Source organism: Sminthopsis crassicaudata, chromosome 5 (assembly GCF_048593235.1).
Source record: "Sminthopsis crassicaudata isolate SCR6 chromosome 5, ASM4859323v1, whole genome shotgun sequence".
Lineage (NCBI taxonomy): Eukaryota > Metazoa > Chordata > Mammalia > Dasyuromorphia > Dasyuridae > Sminthopsis > Sminthopsis crassicaudata.
The window spans coordinates 113,708,390-113,733,885 of record NC_133621.1 but is presented as its reverse complement, the minus strand read 5'-3'; the positions used below and the strand labels follow the sequence as shown (position 1 = coordinate 113,733,885).

The following is a 25,496-nucleotide window of genomic DNA, read 5'->3' as shown; positions in this document are numbered from 1 at the left end:
CACACTGCCTGGCACACCATAGGCACTTAATAAATGCTTATTCCTTTCTCTCTTTTCCTCTGAAGACAAAAGAGGAATGAAAATAGTAACAATGAAATTCTGTAGTGCTTTATACCTTGTCAAGTATTCTCAACTTAGTCCACTTTTCCAGAAACTGACATTCAGAGAAATCAAGTAATTTACCTACAATCACACAGCTACTAAGTGTTGGAACAAAGACTTTTTATACTGACATTTCCTGACTCCCATTTCTGTGCTCTCTCCCTTGTTCTTAGGGAAACCCCTCCAAATGCAAAATGCTATTAAGAAACTGAAAACTCCCGTGTCTCTGCCTGAGTGAGATGGAGAGACAGGGAGCTGCCTTGGATCTCTTCCAGCTCTGCATCTCTGGGGGTGGGGAATGGGGAACTTTGTCTTCTTCATTCACAGATTGCTCTACTGAAGATTCTCTTGGCTGCTGCCCCAACTTCCAAGGCCAAGACAGATTCAATAAACATCCTGGCTGACGTCTTGCCTGAGGAGATGCCGTGAGTGTTCCCCTTGGGCTCAGCGTTTGAATACAAGCTGTCTGGTTTTGGATTTTTTTTTCCATCACAGCAAACATACATTGCACCTACTATGTGCAAGATAAGAAGCAGCATAGTGTAATGAATAGAAGAATGCCATTGGAGTTAGAGAGAACTGAGTTCATTTAAAAGTGCCTCTGACACACGCTGGCCAGCTGGTCCTGGGCAGGTCATTTTTACCTACCTGGACTCTGGCAATTCTTTAAGACTATAACTTATGAATCAGTTGCATAATCTGCTTCAATGGAGGGAAGCTTTATTACAAGGGGTTCCTTACACAAATAAATTCACGAAAGAAAGGAGGGAGGGAAAATCATACAAAATTCAGTAAAATATGGTGCCTCCTCTCAAGAAACTAGTTGAAGAAATGAGAGGTACCCAGTATCACATATTTCAGAGGTATAATCAAAGATTCCTACTGTTACTTATTTGAGGAGCAGCGAGGTGACATAGTAGATTGAGCACCAGACCTGAAGTCAGGGATGCTTCCGGTTTTAAGCATCTGGGTTCAAATCTGGTCTCAGACATACTAGCTGTGTCTGAGACTTAAGTCACTTAACACTGTCTGTCTTAATTTCCTCAACATTCAAATGAGCTTCAGAAGGAAAAGGCCAACCAATCCAGTATCTTTGCCAAGAAAACCCCAAATGGAGCCATGAAGACTCTGACATGGCTGAAATGACTGAGCAACATTACATATCTGATAATTCATCCATTCTTTGCTTAAAGACCTCAAGTGAAGGGGAAGCTACTTTCCTCAGGCAACATATTCTAATTTTAGGCACTTTTAATTGGCAGGAAGTTTCCCTTCAAATCAAGCATAAATTTGTCTCCTTACAATTTCCATTATTTGCCCCTGCTTTTGCCAAGTAGAATGAGTATAATTCCTTTTCCACGTGATAAATGGTTAGTCACAAAGCTTCCTAAACTGTGGGTCATAACACCATATAAGGTCTGGTAACAGAATCTGGGAGTCACGGAATTATGATTTATTATCAGTAAATATTTGATGTGTATTCCTATTTTACATGTCTATATTAATATAGATCATGTGAGTTTCTTGGGCTAAAAAGGGTCACAAGTGGAAAAAAAATTTTTTTTTTTAAATTTTTTATTTTATTTTATAATTATAACATTTTTTGACAGTACATATGCATGGGTAATTTTTTACAACATTATCCCTTGCACTTACTTCTATTCAGATTTTTTCCCTTCCTCCCCCAACCCCCTCCCCCAGATGGCAAGCAGTCTTATATATGTTAAATATATTACAGTATAATTTAGATCAATATATGTGTGTAGAACCGAATTTTTTGTTGCACAGGAAGAATTGGATTCAGAAGGTAAAAATAACAGTTTACATTCATTTCCCAGTGTTCCTTTTCTGGATGTAGCTGGTTCTTTCCATCATTAATCAATTGGAATTGGATTAACTCTTCTCTATGTTGAAGAAATCCAACAAGTGGAAAAAAATTGAAGAAGCTGTCCGATACTTGAATAGAGCCATCATGGTTCTCCTGAGTCCTTTTTTGTCTAGGCTAAGTAGCCCTCATTCCTGTAGTTAATCTTTATGTGACATGAACCTAAAGCCCTTCATTGTTTTGGTTTCCCACCTCTAGACATTATAGCTTATCAGTGTCCTTCCCAAAATATTAAGGCTTGACAGAATGTGGCCCCGATATGGTCTGATGAGGGCAAAGTACAGAGGGACAGTCACTTCCTTTCATGAACTTTATGCCTTTCTTAATATATGTCTAAGATTGGCTTGCCAGACAGCTAGTTGGCTCAGTGTATAGAATCCCAGGCCTGGAGGAAGTGGGACTCAACTTCATGAATTCAAATCCTTCCTCAGATACTTACTAGCTGTGTGATCCTGGGCTGTCACATAGCCCTGTTTACCTTGCTAAAGAAGGAAATGGTAAGCCACTCCAATATCTTTGCCAAGTAAACCCCAAAGAAGAGTTGGACACAACTGAAAAATGACTAAACAAGATTGGCTTAGCTTTCTTGGCTGATTAAGGTTGTTGATACAGATACCTATTAATATAACAATAAACTCTCACACTGTTGATACAAATAGCCTTTAAATATACAAATTCTGATACAAATAAGCTATAAAAATAACAATAACCTCTCAAACTTTTTTTACACATAATCTGTAATATAATTTAGAATATGATTACAACAATAAACAAGTTATGTTTTACTTTATGCCAATAAGTACTAGGGATACAAAGATGAAATTCTGAAACAATTTTTGTCTTCGAGGAGCTTGTATTCTATCAGGAGAAACCTTGTGTACATAATAAGTAGATACAGTGTAAATCTATTCAGCAAGAAGATTAAGATAGACTTCATAGAGAAGGTAGTTCTTGAGCTTGAGTTTTGAAACAATAATGAAATAACATTAGCTTTTAAAGAATGATTTCCTTATAATAATCTTGTCTTGTTTTTAACACTTGACAAATAGGAGAGAGATTGATTCATAGCCATACTGATAGGAAATGAAAGGACTTTGGACTCTTGAATCCCCTTCTATCATACTTTTCCACTTATACTACAATGTTATAGAAAAAGGTTATGATAATCTAAAGGAGAGCCTATTTCTGGCTGGGGACATCAGAGAATGTTTCATGGAGAAGTGATTTCTAAACTGAGTCTTGAAAATGGATAGGACTTCAATGGCAGTGAGTGAAAGGTAGAGAATCCTAAATAATTTGAGCAAAAGCACAAAGGAAAGCAAGTACAAATATTTTAGATATACCTAGTTATTTACATATTTTTCTCTTATTCAAATATAGGTTCCTTAAGGACAAGGACTATGTTTTTGCTTTCTTTGTATTGGTAGTGCTTACTTTCTGGCACATGTAAATATTTGTTGACTGAGAAATGGGTATGGATTACTTGAAAGGGGAGTGACTTGAGACAGGTCTCAAAAGATAGATATATTGTAGGATCAATTCCAATTTTCTTTGTCTCTTCATTCCTCCTCATTTCTCCATAAAATCACTTACTAAGTCATATCCTTTCACCTTCTCTGTCTCTTTCTCTTTGTATGTTTCTCTCTCTGTCTCTCAGTATCTATCTCTATCTCTTACTTCCTGTTTCTCTGTGTGTCTGTTTTTTTCTCTTGTTTTTATCTATTTCTATGTTTCTCTGTCTTAGTCTCTATCTCCCTTTCTCTGTGTGTGTGTTTCTCTTTATGTCTTATCTCTCAATGATCTCTCTCCTTTTTTATTTCCATTGTCACCCTCCTATTAGAAATCCTCCTTACCCACTAGATCATTTTCCATCATCCACTCTTTTCCCTCTCCAATCCTTGCTTGATTCACCTGCTGGAATAATTTTCTTTATGCATAGCTCTTTCTAGTATTTTTTTCTTCTGCTCAAAAAGCTTCAGGGATTCCCTCTGGCTGGAATTCAAAGCTCCCCAGAATCTAGTGCTACACAGCCTTTGTGGTTTTATCATACATTACTCCCAAACATTCTACATTCCATCTAAACTTGACTTTTTTCTGCATTTCCTGGTTCCTTATCTTTGTTCTTGCTTTTAGTGATGAGATTTAGATTAGAGTTTCTGGTGATCAGGGAATTAAATGAGGTCTAGTGGCAGGTTCAGGGTTCAGGGAATTTAATGGAGGGGTTTATCTCCTCTGCAATCCCTTGGGATTTGGTGCAAACATAGGTTCTCTGTAAAGGAATTTACAGACCTGAAAACCCAGATTGATAAAAGAGGTTTATTATGGGGATTGGAAGTAAGGTTAAAGGCTGGTTAAGGAAATAAGTGAGGGTAAAGAGAATATGGCACTGGAAACAGTATTCCAGTGGGCAGAGGCCCTTGGCATGCCAAGCATAGGGTTGGCATGTTTGGAACCTCTGCAAAGAGAGGGTTTTTAGTTTGGCTCTTTTATAATAGGGGCTTTGGCTACAAGCTGAAGGGGAGTGGAGTCCCAAGTTGGCTCCTAGCTGGGTTTCAGCTGGAATTTGAATTTAATTCATTGGGTTTCAGGACTGAGCTGACCCCATCCAGATAACAAAGATAACAAAGCTGTTTGTCCTTGGGGCAGGGTCCCTCGATGAGACAGAGTTGAAGATTTTCTCCTTTAAGGATTTTCAGAGTTTTGGGGTCCCTCTTCACTAGTGCTTAGTATTCCCCCCTTCCTGTTAAATTTCTATCTTTCCTTTAGAATCCTAGTCAAATTTCAGTTTTTTTCCCCAGAAAGCCTCGCCAACTACCAGTCCTCTTCCATGATGATGAATTTGTCTCTCTAAGCTCACCTTACACTTTGCTTTTAACTCTCAAATACATTTAAAAAAAAAATCACAGTAATTTCCCATGCTATGCCCTCCACCATTGATCTCTTATAAGAAAGAAAAACACTCAGGCAAGATTAACAAAATAGCCATGTATATGCAATATTTCACATCAGGACTGAGAAGATGAAAGTCTTATTTTATCATCAGTCGACAAAGAGGTATATATTAAGCTGCTTTTAGGTACCCAGGGATCATGCTAGTATTGGGGATAAAGAGAAAACAGCAAAAACCAGTTCCAGCCCACCAGGAGGTTTGTTCTATAGGACCAGTATTGATCAATGCTGTCTAGTCCATTTAAGTGTTATCATGTATCAAACTTATCTTTATTTATATCCTGTTCTCTTGCTAGGATATAAAGTATATTAGTGCAGGAATCGTCTTGACTAAATCTTTGCTTAAACTAGACTTCACCTTAGATACATGAATTTTCTTTTAAAAAAAATTTGATAATTGTATTTCAGTATGATCATTTTCTTTTACAATATTATGTATTTTGTTAATGCTTTTAAAAATGATATTCTTAAAAAGGGTCCATAAGTTTAACCAGACTGCCAAAAGTGTCCATGATACAGAAAAGATTAAGAACCCCTTAATAAATATAGAATGAGTAAATGAATGAAAAGAGCCCTAATCCCAGATTCTATCTGATCTTGAAAAAAAAAATCCTTTTTTTTTTCTTGTGTACATAAGTCATTGGCAGACCTACATATTTCAAAATAGAAGAACAGAAAAGTGGATTGAATAAGAAACTGTAAATTTCTGATTTGTGAAGCTTTTTTTTTTTTTAAATATGTGTACACACATGTGATAGGTGTCACAAGAATTTTAGTGCACTTTTGGAACACGATGTACCTAAAGTTTAACAAATAAGTAACAAAATTATTCTATTTGTATCTCTTTTTGAACTACTTTTTTTTTTTCTGCACTTAAAATGTTCTATGAATATCCTGTTTTTCTTTGTCTATTATTTTTACTAATCCTTTTTCTCCCCCTCACTCCCAAATAGATGTCTCCTCTTGTAACAAATACACATTGTCCAACAAAACAACTCAATAAATACATTGGCCATATCTGAAAACACATAGCATGTGTGCTCTCTCTCTCTCCCCATCTCCTTTCTCCTTTCTCCCTCCCTCCCTCTCTCTCTCTCTTTTTCCCTTTCTCTTGTCTTCTCTCTTTCTCTCCTTCTCCCTTAGCTTTATTCCTCCCCCTCTCCCTCCCCTTTATTTCTCCATCTCCTTCTCTCTTGTTCTCTGTCTTTCTCTCCTCCACTCCCTCTTTCTTTCTCTTATTCTCTCATTCTTTCCCCCCCCCCCCATTCTCTCTCAGGTCTTTCAACTCATCTGATCTTGTGATGCCTTCCCAGTACATGACACGACTCTGCTCAGCTGGCTTCTGGTTCAAACCCCTAGGCGCTAGTGATTAGTCTGGCTTCTCAGCTTGCTATCCCTCTCCCAGGTTCTGGCTTCCTTTTGGGCAGCATTGAAGTGCATGCTACATATTCTGACAAACCTTTTTCTCTAGGGATAGGGGATTGAGCAGCTCTGGCTGCATCTATTGTACCTGCCATCATCTCTCCCATCCTCTGTAGAAGGATAGGAGTCGAAGGACTATGTGTCCAGGTCCTGGAACAGCACAGGGTCTTCACACAGACACCTTCCTCTGAAGCTCCTCACTACTACCAGGATTAACAGCATGGCACAGGAGGAGATGTAAAGGGACACCAGATTAGTTCCACCAGATTGTTGCACTGCCCTCTGAGACTTATCTAGCCCTTTGCTCTCAGACACTGCAGAGTGAACTCTACAGCTGTCACCTGGTTTGGCTGACCTCATCTAAATATCCTCTAATGGAGGTAGGGCAGGTCATAAATTTAGAGCTGAAAGGGACTTTAATATGTGAAAAGAACCAGAGACTTAGTGACTAGAGCTGAAGGGACTTCAAAGGCAATCATCATTGCAGAAAAGGAAACTGAGACCCAGGAGCGTTAAATAAATTACCCAAAGTCCTATGTGGTATGAGGCAAAACTGAAATTAGAATCCAGGCTTTCTGACCCATAATGCCACACTCTACTGTATCATGTTACTGGCATCCATGCCTGGCACACAGCTCCTGTTTTCCTCTGTTCCCAAATCCATTATTACCACTACCCAAAGGAGAAAGATCAGAACAAAGATCTGGGCTACCTTATATCCCCAAAAAGGTACCTGAGGGGAATCCCACAGTGCCCAGCTCATCCTAAGGGGAAAAAGGACATCATACCTCGCTTGCCACAAGAGCAGGGACATTGGCCTTGTTTCATATATATTTGCACATTGAGAGGAGGCTGGACGTTCACTCAGGCTCCTTCCTTGGGCCTGGGTATGGAGCATCCCACAATTTCCCTAAATAGTCAAGGATGGAAGGGACAGGAAAATGTGTTTTATTTCATAGAGCCTGAATTAAAACCTTTTTGGTTTGGGAGTTAGGAGATTAGGGTTAAATCCTGACTCCAACACTTAGTAGCTGCAGGTAGATGGACAATTCTAACTACCTTAACTCTGGATCAAAGCTTTCCATCTGTAAAATGAGGATAATTCTTGCCTACCTAACTCGGTCCTAAAGGGCAATTGTAAAGAAGGGACTTGTACATCTAAAGGCACTATAGTAATGTGAATTATTTTATTATTCCATCAAAGGGAGTTGGTTTTTCCTGAGAGCCACTACTTCCTCCATTCAAATTCCTGAGTGTTCACGACTCACTAGCTGGGTCCCACTGCTGCATGGGGGAACGGTCATTTTAATCATCATTCATCATATCAATTAGTCATACCAAGAGTCTATGGTACTCTACAATTTAAAAAGCACTTTCCTCAAATCCCCTCATGACTTATACACATTACAAGTATTATTGTCCCCATTTTACAGATGAAGAAACTGAGGCTTAAAGAAATTGTCTGACGTGTTCAAGGCTTCATATCTAATAATTGACTGAACTAGAACTAAAACTCCAGACTTCTGACTCCAAGTCCACTCTCTGGGTGCTTCTTCTTCATCATCTTCCCTTCTCTTCTCTTCCATTCCAGCATTACTGTGCTTCAGAGCATGAAGCTGGGCATCGATGTGAACAGACACAAAGAGATCATAGTCAAGAGCATCTCTGCTGTGCTGCTCCTGCTGCTGAAGCACTTTAAACTTAATCACATCTACCAGGTGAGCTGCTGAGAGTCCCCAGTCCCACCCTGGGAGAGGCCTGATACAAAGGCTATGATACAGAGAAATTGAGGCACAAAGTTTTGAGCATGTTCACTTTATCAGTATGGACCAATGAATTGGGTCCAAGGCTCCTCAGTAGTCAAGGATACAGCTGACAGAGCAGTTCTTCTATAGCATTTATACAGTGACTATAGAGACATTTTACTTCTGATTAGTTGGTGCTGCTTAGATCACTTCTTCATCAGATGGGTTAGTATCTCATAACTAACATTCTCTGTAAAGTTTCATGGTGGGCAAGCATCTATATTAATTCATCTCCCACTGTAGTCAGTATTTGAATTTTTTTGACTGAACTTTAGCCTATGTTGAATTCTCATAATTTTTTTTCCCCCCCTGAGGCTGGGGTTAAGTGACTTGCCCAGGGTCACACAGCTAGGAAGTGTTAAGTGTATGAGACCATATTTGAACTCGGGTCCTCCTGAACTCAAGGCTGGTGCTCTATCCACTGCGCCACCTAGCTGCCCAGAACTCTCATAATTTTAATAGGGCCTATACAAACAAGTCTGAATTTGATTCATAAACATTCTTTCTGATTAGTTATAATTCTTAATTATTAATCATGGAGTATTGATTTTTATATTTCATAATAGACTACTGAAATTATGGTCTTATGGGAGCTCAAACTCATAATGAGAGGGCCAACTAATATGTAGTCATTGATCATAATAAATTGACTAAGTCTTATTAAAATAATACAGAATAAAGTAGGTTATCAATTTTCAATTTCATAAGCTTCCTTCAGAGAGGCTATGACATAAACTTTCATAAAGACACTCAGCCAAACTGAGTTGCTTTCCTTTTTTTTTCCCCCCCTTTCTTCATCCAGGTTATCTGTCCCTTAATCAGTTAATTAACAAATCAGAGAACAGAGAAAGCTTATGGTCTTATGGGAGCTCAAACTCATAATGAGAGGGCCAACTAATATGTAGTCATTGATCATAATAAATTGACTAAGTCTTATTAAAATAATACAGAATAAAGTAGGTTATCAATTTTCAATTTCATAAGCTTCCTTCAGAGAGGCTATGACATAAACTTTCATAAAGACACTCAGCCAAACTGAGTTGCTTTCCTTTTTTTTTCCCCCCCTTTCTTCATCCAGGTTATCTGTCCCTTAATCAGTTAATTAACAAATCAGAGAACAGAGAAAGCTTACTGTGTGCCAGATACCATGCTAAAGATTACAAATCAAACCAACAAGCAATCCATGTCTTTGGGAGATTACATTTTAGGGAAGGAAACTACACATATACAAATCTGTTCATACAAGATAAATACAGACTTAAAAAAGATGGCCTTAAAAGAGAAGGCTATAGCAGTTGGGAACTTAGAGAGAGTCCTCCTGAAGGATGATGGAGTTCTTGAGATAAGGCTTAAAAGAAACCAGGGGTTCTATGAGGTTAAGAGGAAGAGCATTGTAAGCATGGGGGGGAGGGGAAGATAACAAGAGAAAAAGCACATAGGACAATATGGCTGGATTGTAATATTTGTGGAGGGCAGTGCCAAAAGCCTGGGAAGGAAGATAAGGGTTAAGTTATAAAGGAACTACAAATTCTAGAAAAGTTATATTTTATACTAGAGGTAATAGGGAATCATTGAAGTTTCTTGAGTTGGAGACATCAGTGTGTGGAATACAATCAGACCTGCACTTTAGGAATTACATTTTGGTGACTCAGTAGGAGAGATTCAAATGGGGAAAGCCCTCAGGCAGGAAGACCATTTAAATAAACTATTACCATCGACCAGGCAAGAGATGATAACCTGAACTGGGGTGGTGGCCATAGGAGTGAAAAGAAGAGAACTAGAAATGATTTCTTTCAATGTGAACAGAGAGGGAACAAGCCTTCCTGGACTTGTGTCCCATTTTCCTTTGGAAATTAGAACAAATAGTGGTTGGTAGAAGGAGATGGGAAATGGTAATTTGGGACAGAGTTGGATGTGAGTATGTGTGTATTGAGTTTCACTTTTTTAACCTTAGACTATAATAGTGTGCTATTTCCTTCAGGGAATCCTGACACCTTGATATACCCCAAGATATACCCTAGATACTTGGGTTATTTGAGTCTTCTTCAGGTTTTGACCAGAAGGGTAGTATTATGATCATGCTAGCTGGCATTTATGTTGAAGTTTCAAGGTATATAAGGCAATTTACATATATTATCTATACATTTGAGGCGCACAACAATCCTCACAGGGAAGTCTTTCTATTAGCTTTTTCTTATAGCAGAGACGCTGAGGCCCAAAGAGAAAATTAGTAGTTTGCCAAGGTCACATGTTGAAGTAAGTGTTTGAGGCAAAATTCTTTCTGGCTTCGAATCTAGTGTCAGGTCAGGTTGTTTCTCATGGTACATGAGTTTGTGTATAAGAACACTCAAGTGTAAAGAAACTCCAAAATGGGGTCATGAAAAGTTGGACATGGGGGCAGCTAGATGACGAAGTGGTGAGAGCACTGGACTTGAAGTTAGGAGGGCCTGAGTTCAAATCTGACCTCAGACACTTAACACTTAGTAGCTGTGTGACCCTGGGCAAGTAACAACGCCAATTGCCAGAAGGGAGGCAAGGAGAGAGGAAGGAAGAAAGGGAGGGAGGGAGAGAAAAAGGAAGGAAGGAAAGGAAGAAGGGAGAAAAGGAAGGAGGGAAGGGGGGAGGGAGGGAGGCCAAATATAAAGGAACCCCAAATGGGGTCATGAAAAGTCAAACATGACTGAGGCAACACAGTGTCCTTGAATCATACACATCACATTTGAATCCTGGGGAAGGAGGAAAGGAAACAAAGATTTATTAAATACCTACTGTATTCCAGGTCCAGAGCTGAGCACTTTTTACAGATATCTCATTTGATCCTCACAACTACCCAGCAAGATAGTTTTTAATTTCCATTTTGCAATTGAAGAAAGTGAGCAGGGGTCAAGTGATTCACCCAGAGTCACACAGAAGGCATCTGAAGTTGAACTCAAATTTTCCTGACTCCAGCATTCTTCTACCCATTATTCTACCAGCTGCTTCTCTCAAACAAACTCCCCTGAGCCTCAGCTTTCTCATCTATGAAATAGGGATAATAATATTTACAAGACTTCCCTCCTGTGGTAGCTAAAAGCAAAGCACACTCAAGGCAGCCAGTCGGTCAACAAGCTCTTTGGTAAGGGTCCTGTCTGTACCAGGCTCTGTTCTAAGCCTGAGGATACAAAGAAAGGCAAATAGAACCTCTGCTCTCAAGGAGTTCAAAGTCCAGTGGAGTAGAGGATATGATGCATAAACAAGCTCAGGATACAGATGGGGCAAATAGAAGCTAATCCCCTAGGCTTATGAGGGAGCAGGAAAGCTACTTTATTTTCCAGATGGAAAAGCCTAGCTGAGATATGAAGCAAACCAGGGAAGCATGAAGTGGAGATGAGACAGGAGAGCATTTGTGGCTTCGGGAACAGTCAGGGAAAGCACCGACCTGGGGTGTCTGTGTATGGAACAGCAAGGAGTTGGTGGTTCTGGGTTGGAGTGTATGTGGAAGGGTATAAAGTGTAAGAAAACTGGAAAGGGAGGAGGGAGGAGGCAGGTTTTGAAGAGCTTTATAAGCCCAACTGGAAAACTATTTGATCTTGGAGGAAGTAATAGGGAGTCACTGATGTTTATTGAATTGGAGGGGAGCTGTTTGGGTGACATGACAAGAAACCTTAATGTAGTTAGGTCTTCGTGAGCTGTAATCACTATGTGTGCAGGAGTGTGTATGAACTGGTAACTGTATAGGCAGGGACTCCTTTAGGGCATCTTGGTATCTTGACAAATTAAGGGCAGAGGACAGTTTCATCTTCCTGGGCACAGTGAATCACCAGAGATAAACCAGTGATAAAAGTCTCATAGAAGAGAGAGATGGTGGGAAACAACATATATATCCATCATCTCTCCTAAACATACCTCAACAAAGCAGAAAGCAAAATCCCAAGCTATTGTGGTCACCACCCTCCCTTTGCTGGTGACTCTAGAGAAGGGAGGAATTGTTAGAAACAGGAAGCTTTATAATCCATTCCCTTCCTCTTAAGCTGAAGCTTCTCACTGTCCAGGGCCAGGGAAGTGACCGTCCTGCTATACTCTGCCCTCATTGGTCCCCATCTAGATGACTGGTTCTAGGTACCACATTTTAGAAAGGATATATTAGCAGAGAGAATCCAGAGGAAGGGATGGGAGGACATTTCTGACAAGGATCAAGGGAAGGAATTGGCTTATTTTAACCTGCAGAAGAGAGGACTAGGGGAGGGGGAAGGGAGAAGAGAACTTGGCAGCTGTCTTCAAATATATTAAAGGACTATCATGTGAAAGATGAATTTGGGGCAAATAAATGTCACAGTGGATAGAGCACTAGTCCTAGAGACAGGAGTTCAAATTTGGCCTTAGACACTTACTAGCTGTGTGACCCTGTGCAAGTCACTGATACTCCAAAATAAGCACAAGAAAAAAGAATTAGACTTTTAGAATTAGAGCAGAGAGCAAAGCTAGGATGATTGAGTGAAAGCTTCAAAAATGCTGATTTTGGCTGGTTCTTCTAAAGATTTTCTAAAAATTAGAGATATCCAAAAGTGGTATGGACTACCTAAGGAGGACGTGAGTTTCCCTTCACTGGAAGTCTTCAGGCAGAGACTAAATGATTATGTCTCAGGTATACTTAAGTTATTCTTTGTTTTCAGTGGATAGCTAGATGGCACAGTAGTTATAGCACTATTTCTAGAGTCAGGAGGATCTAAGTTAAAGTCTAGCCTAGCCTCAGACACTTGACACTTATTAGCTGGGTGCCTCTGGGTACACCCACCTGCCTTACAAAAACAAAACAACAAAAGATATTTTATTTTCAGGTATCAGTAGATCTCCCCACTCTTGAGAGTCTTTGAGCTCATTTCTGCTCTATCCCTTGCATGAGGCCAGAGTAAGGGAGTTGCCTGAAGATATCTTTTTTTTTTTTTCTTTTTTCTTCAGGGAAAGCTTGGAACTTTTAACTTTTAGCAAACTGGGATTAAGTAACTTAAAGAAATGTTATATATTTTGGAGGATGGGTGACTCAATATAGTGTTTGCTAGTTTGGGGATCAGAAGCAAAAGAACTGATTCTAATCTTGCTTCTGCCAATAATTAGCTGTGCAATTTTAGATACCTGGGACCTCAAATTATTCCTTCGTAGAAAAAAGGAGTTGGACTTGATGTTGAAGATCCCTTTCAGCTTTGACATTAACAAAGAGCCTGTCATCTAGGGGAGGGAGTAGAGGGAGGGAGGGGAAAATTTGGAAAAGTGAAAACAAGGGATAATGTTGTAAAAAAAATTGCCCATGCATATGTCAAAAAAAATTATAATTATAAAAAAAAATCTTATAAAAATTAATGTTGAAAACCACACATATAATTAGAAAAAATAGAATTTAAAAAAAATTGCACAAAAAATGAGTGTTCCCTTCCCTCCATCCTTCTAAGAAGCACTACAACATCCTTTCCTGTTTGTCTTTTACATCCCCAGTATTAGAACGGTGCCTGGTGCATATTAGATGCTTTGTAAATATTTATTGATGACATCTGGGTCTCTATGACTCTCTGCCATGACTATCACTGCCCTCAAATTTGTCGTCCTCTTGGGCGCTGAGTCTATGCCATCTCAGAAAAGTGAAATGAATCTGACACCTTGACCATTCCCAGCTCCCTCCTGAGATCATGAGCACATACATTCATTATCTTTGAAATTGGACTTTTGGTAACCGAGCAGCAGTCCCTGCCTAGTGTCCCCTTTCATTCTCTCAAGTTGCTTGCAGTTATTGGGGCTTGAGTGCACCTGCCCTGTCTAAATTTGGAATAGTAGGGCCATTGTGGGCCAGACATTTAGTACTAGGAAGGATAGCTCTTCCTGAGGGAATTCCTCAGCTCTTTTTGGATGAATAAAAAACATGTCACTTCATGATTACCTGGTATGTTTAAATCGTTTTTTGAAAGCATCTCATCAATCATCATCATCGTCTGCCGGCACATTTACCTTTTTGTTATGAAGTCCTCTTACTACTCAATTGCTGTGTAGTGAGGGTTGAAGAGGTATAGCCCCATTTCACAGATTGGAAAACTGATGCCTAAAGAGAGAACAATTCCAGGATAGGGCAGAAGATTGAGTCACCCCAGATATGGCAACATTATTGTAGAACTAGACTCAGAGTTAGAAGTCCTGGCTATAAATATTGTGATTTATGAACTGTGCAACTCTGGACAAATCAATATCATTGGATTGTGAGAAAAGCACGTTGTGAATTGTAGAGTGCTATGGAAATGGGAAGTGGAAACTTGGTGCCATGGATGTGACTTCTTGCCAGTGGCTGCTGGACCTTTCTAATTTAGACCTGTCTCTTCATGTGAGAGGATGAGGAGGATACAAGGAGACCATCTGACCTCTCTCTCCTCTTTCCTCTGCCTCCAATTTATTTCATTCCAGTCCACACTGTGTCAGTAAAGGCTTCCCTGTAGCTCCTTCAGATGTTATGATCCTTACCTGTGGAGGCTCTCTGAGAATTGACCTGTCCCTTCACCTAGGCATAGTCCTTAACAGTGACTGAAAAATAGAAAGGATTCAGGTTCCCTTGTTAATCTTAAGTGTGTTTTCTCTCCATCGCCATCATCCTGCCTGTTCAGGAACTATATTTACACACAACTCCCTTTTGTTCTTTTGATTTAGTTTGAATATGTGTCTCAACACCTGGTGTTTGCCAATTGTATTCCCTTGATCCTGAAATTCTTCAATCAAAATATTTTATCCTACATCACAGCCAAAAACAGGTAACTGAATGAATGAAAAAACCATTTAAGTTATTATTCTTAATAATTTAAAATGTTTAATTTATGAAATTAAAAATTATAATTAAAATCACAATTATTGATTATGCTTTAAATTTATAATGTTATGCTTAATAAATATTCATTGAATTTAATAATTAACATTGGTTATGTTCAAAGCACTATGCTAAGTGCTATAGATAGAAATAAAAAACACGGTTTCTCTCTCTAAGAAGTCCCCCTTCTAATGGGGGGGGCAACATATATAGGGGGTGATGCTTCTTTAGTGCCAGGAGGCTTGTTATTTGCTCTCTGGTCTGGGGATTCTGTGTAATAGATAGGAGGGAGTGCAAAATTAGGATGAAGGCAGTTTGTATTTTGGAAATTGAATGGAATTGTCTCTGCCTCTCATTTCCTAGAGGACCTGTCTTCACTCTAGGTAGGCCCTGCTGGCTCAGCTAATTAGCTGTCATCTTTGAAAATTAACTGACAGGAATTTAGGTGTTAACCCTTCCCAGACACATTTGTGTTTTAATGAGCAACTTTGAAAGACAAAATGCCCCCAAAACTTAAAGAAATTAATCTCTACTGGTGAATGTGCTTATCTTATTTAGGCACTTGGGAAGGATTTTATTTTGAGGGTTGGGTGGTCTTCTTGTAAAACTCTGACCCTAGGAGAGGGTTGGGTAGAACAGCATAGAATTAGAAGTCCAATTAAGAAGGCAATACCTTGATAAGTAGGGATGGAAGAAACTGAGTGGATGGGTGGGTAGTGGAGATATTGGGATGGGAAGTAGAGTTCTAGATGTCTTATCTTTAGTTCTAGGTCTGAATGAGTACATAGTGCTAGGGAAGCCAGAAGTTTTTGCAAAAGTATAACCCTGTGTATCTGCTCCTTCATGATTTAAAAGAAGACAATAGGATATAACTTAAGATCTTCATTTGAATCCAGCAAGGTCATATTCTCTTTTTGTTTGTTTGTTTTGAGAGGCAGTTTAAGTGACTTGGCCAGGCTCATACAGCTAGCCAGTGTCTGAGGAGGTTTGAACTCAGATACTCCCGACTCCAGCATCAGTGCTCCATCTACTGCTATCCAGCTGCATCATGACTTCCTTATTCTAAGACTTGGTTTCCCTCATGGAGGAAGTGAGAGAGCTGGATGAAATTACAGCCAAGATGGAAATCCTAGAGCCTTGGAGTCATTCCAGTGCCACATCTAGGTGGACCCCAGGAGCAGGAGAGGACTAGAATGTCTTTTCTGATTTACTTTTTTTTTTTTTTTTTCTTTCTTCCTCTGCCCAGAGCAGGCCCTTAAGGTTAAAAGGCAAGAGTAGGTGCTCTTCAAATGATTAATCCAAGGAAGTTATATTATGGCAGCAGCCTGCTTGCTTCTCATTTGTGAATCATGGGAATTGTGTGAATGAATATCTGAGTTTTGAGGAGGTTTTGTAGATCAAAAGCAATGGTTAGAGTTAGGCACTAATTACAAGAAAAGTACATGACTGCTAAGGGAGTCTGGAGGAGGAGGAAGCCCTATATATCTACCCCTTTTCTTCAAAGTGTCTAAAATTTCACCATTATTACAAAAGGCCTTTTATTTTTGAAGAGTTCTCTAGAAAGAACTGTTTTTGTTTTTTGTTTTTCTTTTTTGCATTTGGGAAAGAATACTGACCTAAATTAAGATCTGAGCCTGGGTCTGAGTCCAACTAATTATTAATTCTGTGACTTCAAGCAAGCCATAAAATCATAGAATCCTAGTGCAAGAAAGGACCTTACACTAGGTCATGAACACCATGTATCAGCATCAAGAGCAGAAGAGATTCCTAGAGAGCATCTTATTCTCAGATTAAGAAACTAAGAGCCAAAATCACAAAATATATTACTCAGGTCTCCTGACTCTGGGTGTGTATATTTTCCACTTCAAGAATGAAGGATGAAAGCAACCAGACAAATGATTCTCAACCCTTTTTGGCCTCAGGACTGCATTATATTCTTTTTTTTTTTTAATTGCACTTTATTTACAAGATATATGCATGGGTAATTTTTCAGCATTGACAATTGGCAAAACCTTTTGTTCCAACTTTTTCCCTCCCCCTTTTCCCCCTCTCCTAGATGTCAGGTTGACCAATACATGTTAAATATGTTAAAGTATATGTTAAATACAATGTATGTATACATGTCCATACAGTTGTTTTGCTGCACAAGAAAAATCGGACTTAGAAATAAGGTAAAATTAATCTGAGAAGGAAATAAAAAATGCAAGCAGAAAAAAAACAGAGGGATTGGAAATGCTATGTTGTGGTTCACGCTCATCTCCCAGAGTTCTTTCACTAGGTGTAGCTGTTTCTCTTCATTATTGAACAAATGGAACTGATTTGGTTCATCTCATTGTTGGAGAGGGCCACGTCCATCAGAATTGATCATCATACAGTATTGTTGAAGTGTACAATGATGATCTGGTCTTGCTCATTTCACTCACATCATTTCATGTAAGTTTTTCCAGGCCTCTCTGAAATCATCCTGCTGGTCATTTCTTACAGAACAATAATATTCCATATTATTGATATACCCCAATTTATTTAGCCATTCTACAATTAATGGGCATTCACTCAGTTTTCAGTTTCTAGCCACTACAAAGAGGGCTGCCACAAACATTCTTGCATATACAGGTCCCTTTCCCTTCTTTAAAATCTCTTTAGGATATAAACCTAGTAGTAACACTGCTGGGTCAGAGGGTATGCACAGTTTGATAACTTTTTGAGCATAGTTCCAAATCACTCTCCAGAATGGCTGGATTATAGTCACAATTCCACCAACAATGTATCAGTGTCCCAGTTTTCCTACTGTTAGGTTCTTACAAAGTGCTAAATCGGTACTTGACAATTCTCTAGTTCTGGTCTTTCCTGGGGAAGAACTTGCATGCTTAGGAGGAGCAAGTTCATTGGTTGAAGTAATTGTTCCCAGAAGCCCTTGCATTATCTCACGCCCATTCTCTGGGAGGATAAAGAGGGCAGCTCTGGAGGAAAAAGGGAATCTCTGCTATAGAGCAGACTTGAGGCAGCTCTCTGCAGGAAGGGAAATAACTTCTCTGGACGAGAGTTAACGGCAACTGTCTGGAGACAACGGCTCTCTACAGGAAGAAGAATCTGTCGGAGAGATTTGAGTTGATACAGCTGATCTCCTCCCAGAGAGTGATCGGCAGCTTCTGGAGACAACAGCACATTACATCCTACATCCCCTCCAACATTGCGCATTATCTTTCCCTGTCATTCTAGCCAATCTGACAGGTGTGTAGTGGTATCTCAGAGTTGTCTTAATTTGCATTTCTCTGATTAATAATGATTTGGAGCACCTTTTCATAACCCTATTATATTCTTAAAAATTGAGTGAGTTTTTGTTTTTGTGGGTTATACTATATTAAATATTAAAACATCTGAGTATTATTATGAAAATAATTTTGACTTCTCAGACTCCAGAAGATTGTTAGGGGCCATACTTTAAGAACCACTGCTTAGTAGTGTTCCTCAAACTTTTTAAATAGGGGCCAGTTCACTGTCCCTCAGACTGTGGGAGGGCTGGACTATAGTAAAAACAAAAGCTCACACTCTGTCTCCGCCCCTCAGCCCATTTGCCATAACCCCGCAGGTGGCATAAACGTCCTCAGCACCCACATCTGGCCCTCGGGCCGTAATTTGAGAACCCCTGACTTAGACCATAGGATCATTATTTTCTCCCTCTCTGATTTCACTGTACAGAGGTATTGGGAGGATTCAATGAGAAAATGGATGGGACAGTGTGGGCAGTAAAATACCTTATGTAAAGTCATAGTATTAAAACAGAAATTAATTCAAATACCCCTAAGAGAATATATTAAACCTTTATCAACTTGGGGGATGAGGAAGGGGAAGGACAGCTATATAGATAATTTTCTATATGGATAAACTCAATGAGATTGAGGCCTTCTGGAATGAGGCATTGGAAGGGTCACTCTGGGGAGTGGGAAAGTGGAGAAGTAAGCAGAAATTTGGGATCCTGAAAGGAGAGGGCAGTTTTGAGCTGTGGGTCCTGATGGTCTGAATGAGGAAAGATGTGGAGATGGGCTTGGTCGATTGAGTCCTAGTTCATTTTTAGGATTTAAACCTTTCTTGGCTAAGAGACATTAGCCCTACCTCACATTCCTCACTGGTAAGTGGCACCAGCAAAGTGCTTTGAACTTGTAGGAGGCACTTAAATATCTATTTAAGTGAATCAAATTGTCCCATAGATAAGGGTTTTTGTCTTTTCAAGGAAGAGCCTAGTCTGAGGAACTCAGACTCTAGGATTCCCTTGTTCTAGCCTCTGCTTTTCCAAAACACCCTGCCCATTTCCAAATGGATCCAATTAGATCAGTTTTTAAATCTCCTTTGGGAAGTTTTTGAATCATTTAATATTTCTATGATGTTGGCCCATTTTAGGCCAGAAGGGTTGTATTTTTAGAGTGATAACAAAGGAAATAAGACATGGCTCATTTCTTCTCCCTTTTCTCTCTTCTCCCTCTTCCCTCCTATCTCTTCCCCCCTTCCTCCTTTCTCTCTCCTCTTTCCCTTTCTCCTTTTCCTCTTTCCCTCTCTCCTCCTTCCCTTTCTCCTTTCCTTCCCTTTCTCCCTGTTTTTCCCTCTCACCGGTTTTCCCTCCTCCCTCTTTGTCCCTCTGTTTTTGTCTCTCCTTTCATCCTCCCCCTTTTGATGATGTGATTTTGTAGTCACTCCTCAAGAAAGGGAAATAGTTATTTGGGTTTGTGCTGTGACTTTTTCTTTTTCTTCTTTCTTTTTTTTTGCTAATAGCTTTGATCAAAGTTCTTTTTCCTTTTTTCTCAATTACATGTTAGTAATTTTTTTTCAATTTTAAAAATTAATATTTATTAAACATCTATTAGTGCAAGGTCCTAGGGATGTAAAAAAAAAAATTTAAGTGGTCTCTATCATCACACAGCTACATTCCTTCTTCTTCTTCTTTTTTTTTTTTTTGTTTTTGCTTTTTAGTATTTTTTTTAAATTCCAAATACAGGCAAAGATAGTTTTCAACATTCACCTTTGCAAAGCCTTTTGTTCCAAATTTTTCTCCCTCCTTCCTCCCTCCCCTAAGTAACAAGGAATCCAATATAGGTTAAACATGTACAATTCTTCTAAACATATTACCATGTTATTGGTCATGCTGTACAAGAAAGATCAGATCAAAAAGTAAAAAAAAAAAGGGGGGGAAATAAAACAAAAAAAGTGAAAATATTATGCTCTGATTCACAGTCTTTCTAGTTCTCTTTCTGGATAGACATGGCTCTCTCCATCACAAGTCTGCTGGAATTGCCTTGAACCACCTCATTGTTTATTAGAGGCAAGTCCATCATTGTGGATCATTACATAATCTTGTTACTGTGTACAATATTCTCTTGGTTCTACTCACGTCATGCAATAAAAAAAATTTGAAAATATGTTTTTCAAATTTTCAAGTTCCAGTATTCTCCCTTCTTTCTTTCCCTCCCCCTACTTGAGTAGGCCAGCAATTTGAAATAGATTATACATTGGCATTCATGCAAAACATTTCCATACTAACTATATTTCAAAAGAAAATGCAGTCAAAACTCCCCCCAAGAATAATTAAGTTTTAAAGTTATGTCTTTCTCTAAAGGTAGATAGTATTTTTCATTGTATGACTGAGGATGTCATTTACAGTTGATCATCATATAATATTGCTATTACCATGTATGATGTTTTCCTGGTACTGCTCCCTTCATTTTGCACCACTTCATGTAAGTCTCCCCAAGTTTTTCTGAAAGCATTCTGTTATTTCTTATTATTCTGTGATATTTTAAAATCTCTAAGGTGAGGTATCTGCCCTCCTCAATCTGAAAACATTTTATCTGCAATGGATTTTTTGAAAGTTAGAAAGAAAGTCCTTTACTAGCAGAGAATTCTTAAAAGCCTTATAAGTACCAGGAGAAAAGTAATTTTTGGCATCCCCAAATTTCTGTAACTACTTGTGGGTTTATATGTTAAGGATAACTCCCTTGGGACCTTAGGTTCTGCCTGAAAACAAGCCTTAGAGCCCCTTTTGGTCTGTACTAAGCCTTTTTTGCAAGACCATATCCAAGGAATCAGACCTATATATTTTAAAATTTTATTTTATTTTTATCTTTTAAATATTTCAATAGTATTTTATTTTTCCAAAGATATATAAAGACAGTTTTCAACATTCATTTTTGTATGACTGTATTCCAAATTTTTCTCCCCCTCTCCCTTACCTCCTTTTTTCCCAAGATGGCAAGCAATCTGATATAGGTTAAATATGTGCAATTCTTTTAAACATATTTTCCTATTTGTCATGTTGTGCAAGAAGAATCAGACCAAAAGGGAAGAAAACATTAAAAAAAAAAAAAAAACACCCTCCCACACACACACACACAAAAGGGAGAAAATATTATATTTCAATTCATGTTCAGATTCTATAGTTTTCTTGCTCAATGTGATTGGCATTTTCCATCCTAAGTCTATGGAAGTTATCGTATCACTATTATTGAGAAAAGCTAATTGTCATATTGATCATCACATAGTCTTGTTGCTACTGGGTATAATGTTCTCTTCATTCTGCTCATTTCACTCAGCAGCAGTTCATGTCAATCTTTTCAGGCTTTTCTAAAATCAGCTAAGATAGACTGTATTTTTGAATAAGGCATTTGAGATTATTTTTGAGGATAGATCCAATTTTCTGATCATACCACTTCTCCCTACAATTTCTCTTCTGTAAGAAACAATACTCTCTTTGATCCCAAATAGAGAAACATGATTTTTGAGCTTGGAACTTTTCTAATAATGCTACTTCTGCATTTGAACTAAGGAAGAAATATTTTCCAAATATTAGAAAATATTATATGCCTTAAAGAGTAAATTTTTATAGGACTAATGAGTGGAGGATATAGAAAGGCTAATTTCTTCTTGTGGAGGAAACTGCCTAACAAGTATCGAAAAGTGGATGGATTTCCTTGGGAAACTTTTAGACAAAGATCTAATGATCACTTAAAGTAAGACATTGTAGAAAAGATTTTTGTTCTGGTACAGGATGTACTAGGTGCTTCTGATGTTCTTTCTACCTTTGAACTATTTCCTACAAGATCAATCCATTTATTTGTGATTGGCTCTAGTTATTGGGAAGCTTCTTTTTAATATGGTATCCAAATCTATCTCCCACTAACTTCTATCCTTAGTTCTAATTCTACTTTTTAAGACTACAATATCCCTAGATTGTTCCACAGATCCTTTTATGGCATGATTTTGAGCTCCCTTACCACCTTGGTCACTCTCCTCTGGATATATTCCCATTTGTTCCTCCCAAAATGTGGGAGGATCTAAAACAGGCTGCAGTATTACATGTGAGACACCGAAAACCCCAGGATTCTCATTTCCTGTGTTCTAGATGTTCTGGTGCCTCAAATTACATTTATTCTTTTAGTTCATTTGATCTTAGGCTACATCAGCATAAAGATGTTTGCAGTTTATTTGAGAAAGGTGGGATGGCCACTCCTCATGCTGTTTTATACTAGGTTGTCACTGTAGGTACCTGGAAAGTTGTGCCTGCAGACTTGAGAAATGACCAACAGGAGGGGGTGGCAAAAGGCTATGGCTGCTAGCGCTATCAGAATTATACATTTCACATCTCTATTGTAATTTATCTATACAAGGTAGATCACGGGAGAAGCAGCATGCTCTAGTGGCTAGAGAGCTTGTCTTGGAATTAGGAAGACCTGAGTTTCAAATCCCATCTCTGACGCTAAATTTGTCACCCTGGAGAGGTCACTTAGCCACTCAGGATTCTCTAGACTCTGAATTTCAGTTGCTGTTCTGCATTAATACAGAGTATTTCCTACACCAGTTAAATCTCAGTTCTAACCAAGACAAGAAACAACAAGCAGCTTTAGAGCTGTGAAGGGCCTTTGAAACTAGACCTTCACGTTCATTTTTACAAGTGAGGGTACTACAGACCAGAAAGAGTGGAGGTGACTTTCTTAAGGTGGCAGAGATTCTCTGATTTTGAATTCAGTCCTCTCCCCCTCAAGTCATTTGATGCCATTGTACACATGAAGAAGCAGAAGCATGGGGGGGAGTTTAAGCCAAACCTCAGAGCTCTGAAGATGCAAACATTGGAAATCTGTGCCCCTCATTTTCAGCCCTTAGCTATTTCAGTTTCTGACTCATGCATGCTGTACTATGTTCTCTGCTGGCCTTCATCATCTCTGTCTTCCACCTGTCTCAGGGACGTATCCTGTTACTCAACTTGAATTGCCAGATTGGTCCCGGGTATAAGAAGCAAATCCCTCCTTTATCCCCTTGTCCCCACTCAAAGCTTCTGCTTCAGAGAGGGCGCAGAAAGAGAATCTTGGCTTCCTCAGAAGGCTCACACTCACAAGCTGCTGGCTTTGGAAAGAGATGCTGTAAGAAGCCCAGGAGAGCATTTATCCTCCCTCAGCCTTTCACCCTGGGAGGTGCTATTTGGCTGCAGCCTCCCATCCCAGTCTTTCTGCACATTATTCTCTTTCACAAAGTTTATGTTCCAGCCACACTACTTACTGTTCCCAAAACTTGGCATCTTCTCCCAGCTCTGTGTCTTTGTATGTGCTGTCTCCTGTGCCTGGAATGAGCTCCATTTTCCTCTCCACCTCTTAGAATCACCAGGTTCCTTCAAACTAGGCTTATTTACTGTCTCCTATGGAAAGCCTTTCTAGATCCTCTTAATGGCTTGGTGTTCTCTTCTTCTTCACGTTATCCAGTTGTGTTCTCCCAATAGAATGTAGCCTCCTTAAGGGCAAGAACTGTTTTTCATTCTCTCTGTATCCTCATCGCCTTGCACATAGAAGGTCCTCAATAAAATCTTACTGGATTGGATTACTTGGCTTTGGGAAGTATCTCCATGGATTGATCTATACAACTTAAAGAAAAAATAAACAAGCAATCTATCATACCTCAGTAGTTTCTAGTCCTTTTCACCCATCCAGGAGAGACTGGCCCTGGAATTATTCTTTTGGGTTCCACAGGATGGGGCAAATGGCCATGGCTTGCTGCTGGCCTCTGCCTATTCAATGGGAAATACAAAAGGCAGTGGGATCTTGGTGGGAGAAGTATCTTTGTGATGTTTTGACTCATCTACTGGTATGGTTTCTTAATGCTGGTCCTTCTCATCTCTTCTCTTTCTAGCATCTCAGTCCTGGATTATCCCTCCTGTACCATCCATGATTTGCCAGACCTTACTGCTGAAAGCCTGGTAAGGAAAAGGGGATTTTGTAAGCTTTAAAACAGATGGAGAAACAGTTTGAGGAAGGTAGTATTTGCTCTTCATTCCTTCTGTGTCCAAGTGATTGCTCAGGTATGCTGGAAGAAGCTTGGAGAATAGGAATAGGACCCAATATTTATGTAGTGCTTTAAGATTTGCAAAATACTCAACATATTTAATTTCCTTTATTCCCCACAACAATTCTGTAGTATAGGTATAATTATGTTGTTGCTGAGTCACTTTACTTGTGTCCAACTCTTCATGATCCCATTTGGGATTTTCTTAGCAAAGATATGGGAGTGGTTTGTCATTTCCTTCCCCAGCTCATTTTACAGATGGGGAACTGAGGCCAATAGGATTAAGTGATTGCCTAGGGTTAATAATTACTAATTGTCTGTAGATGGATTTGAACTCATGAAGAAGAGTCCTCCTGATTGCAAGTCCAGAGTTCTATCCACTATACCAACTTGGTATTGACAACGTAAATAACTGATGAGGCAAAGAAACTGATTTTGGTGAATGAGGGGAGAAGCATTAGAAAGTTGAATATATCATTTGATAGGGAGAGACATGAGAGGGGCAAAGATCAATGAATACTGTACAAATAATAAATAGAAAGCTATTCTGGTATAATGGAGAAAGCCTTATCAAGAGGCCAGGATCACAGTGCCTCTTGTATTACAGTCCCAGCTCTACCATTTACTGGCTCTTTGTCTTTGGTCAAAACACTTACTCTTTCTATCCCAGTTTTTCCATCTATAAAAAGGGAGACTATGATACTTTTGGTACATTCCACTCCCTCCTTTTCAGTATCTATAGAAATGAATACATATGGAGGGCTATATGTATGTATATGTATAAGTGAATATGAAGGTTCTATATAAATATGTCAGTTATAAGAGCACAGTATTTATCATCATCATTATAATTATACTTTTTGATTACTTCCAGAAGTTCCATAGCTTCATTATTGGTGGGTATTTCTTCTTTAAAAATTTTTTTTTTATCTAAAGTTCTATTTCTTACTTCCTTTCCCTCTATACCCCACTTAGATAGTAAATAATTAGATACAGGTTATACATATGCAGTTACATAAAACATTTCCATATTAGTCATTTTGTATAAGAAAAAAAAGGGAAAAAATGAAAGTGAAAAATAGGATGCTTCAGTCTGTACTGTTAATATCAGTTCTTTCCCTGTAGGCAAATAATATGCTATCATCATTAATCTTTTGGGATTATCTTGGACTATATTACTGAGAATAACTAAGTCATT

The 25,496-nt window shown here is 38.8% G+C and overlaps 1 protein-coding gene across 2 annotated transcripts in view; it reads left to right on the top strand.

Moving 5' to 3' along the window:
* STRIP2 (striatin interacting protein 2) overlaps positions 1-25,496 on the top strand; it is a 73,393-nt gene that overhangs the window by 23,886 nt on the left and 24,011 nt on the right. For both annotated transcript variants that reach the window (XM_074267949.1, XM_074267950.1), the window contains exons 15-18: positions 430-527; positions 7,950-8,076; positions 14,827-14,927; positions 24,146-24,212. In XM_074267949.1, the coding sequence (XP_074124050.1) occupies positions 430-527; positions 7,950-8,076; positions 14,827-14,927; positions 24,146-24,212 (393 nt within the window). The remainder of the gene's footprint in view (positions 1-429; positions 528-7,949; positions 8,077-14,826; positions 14,928-24,145; positions 24,213-25,496) is intronic.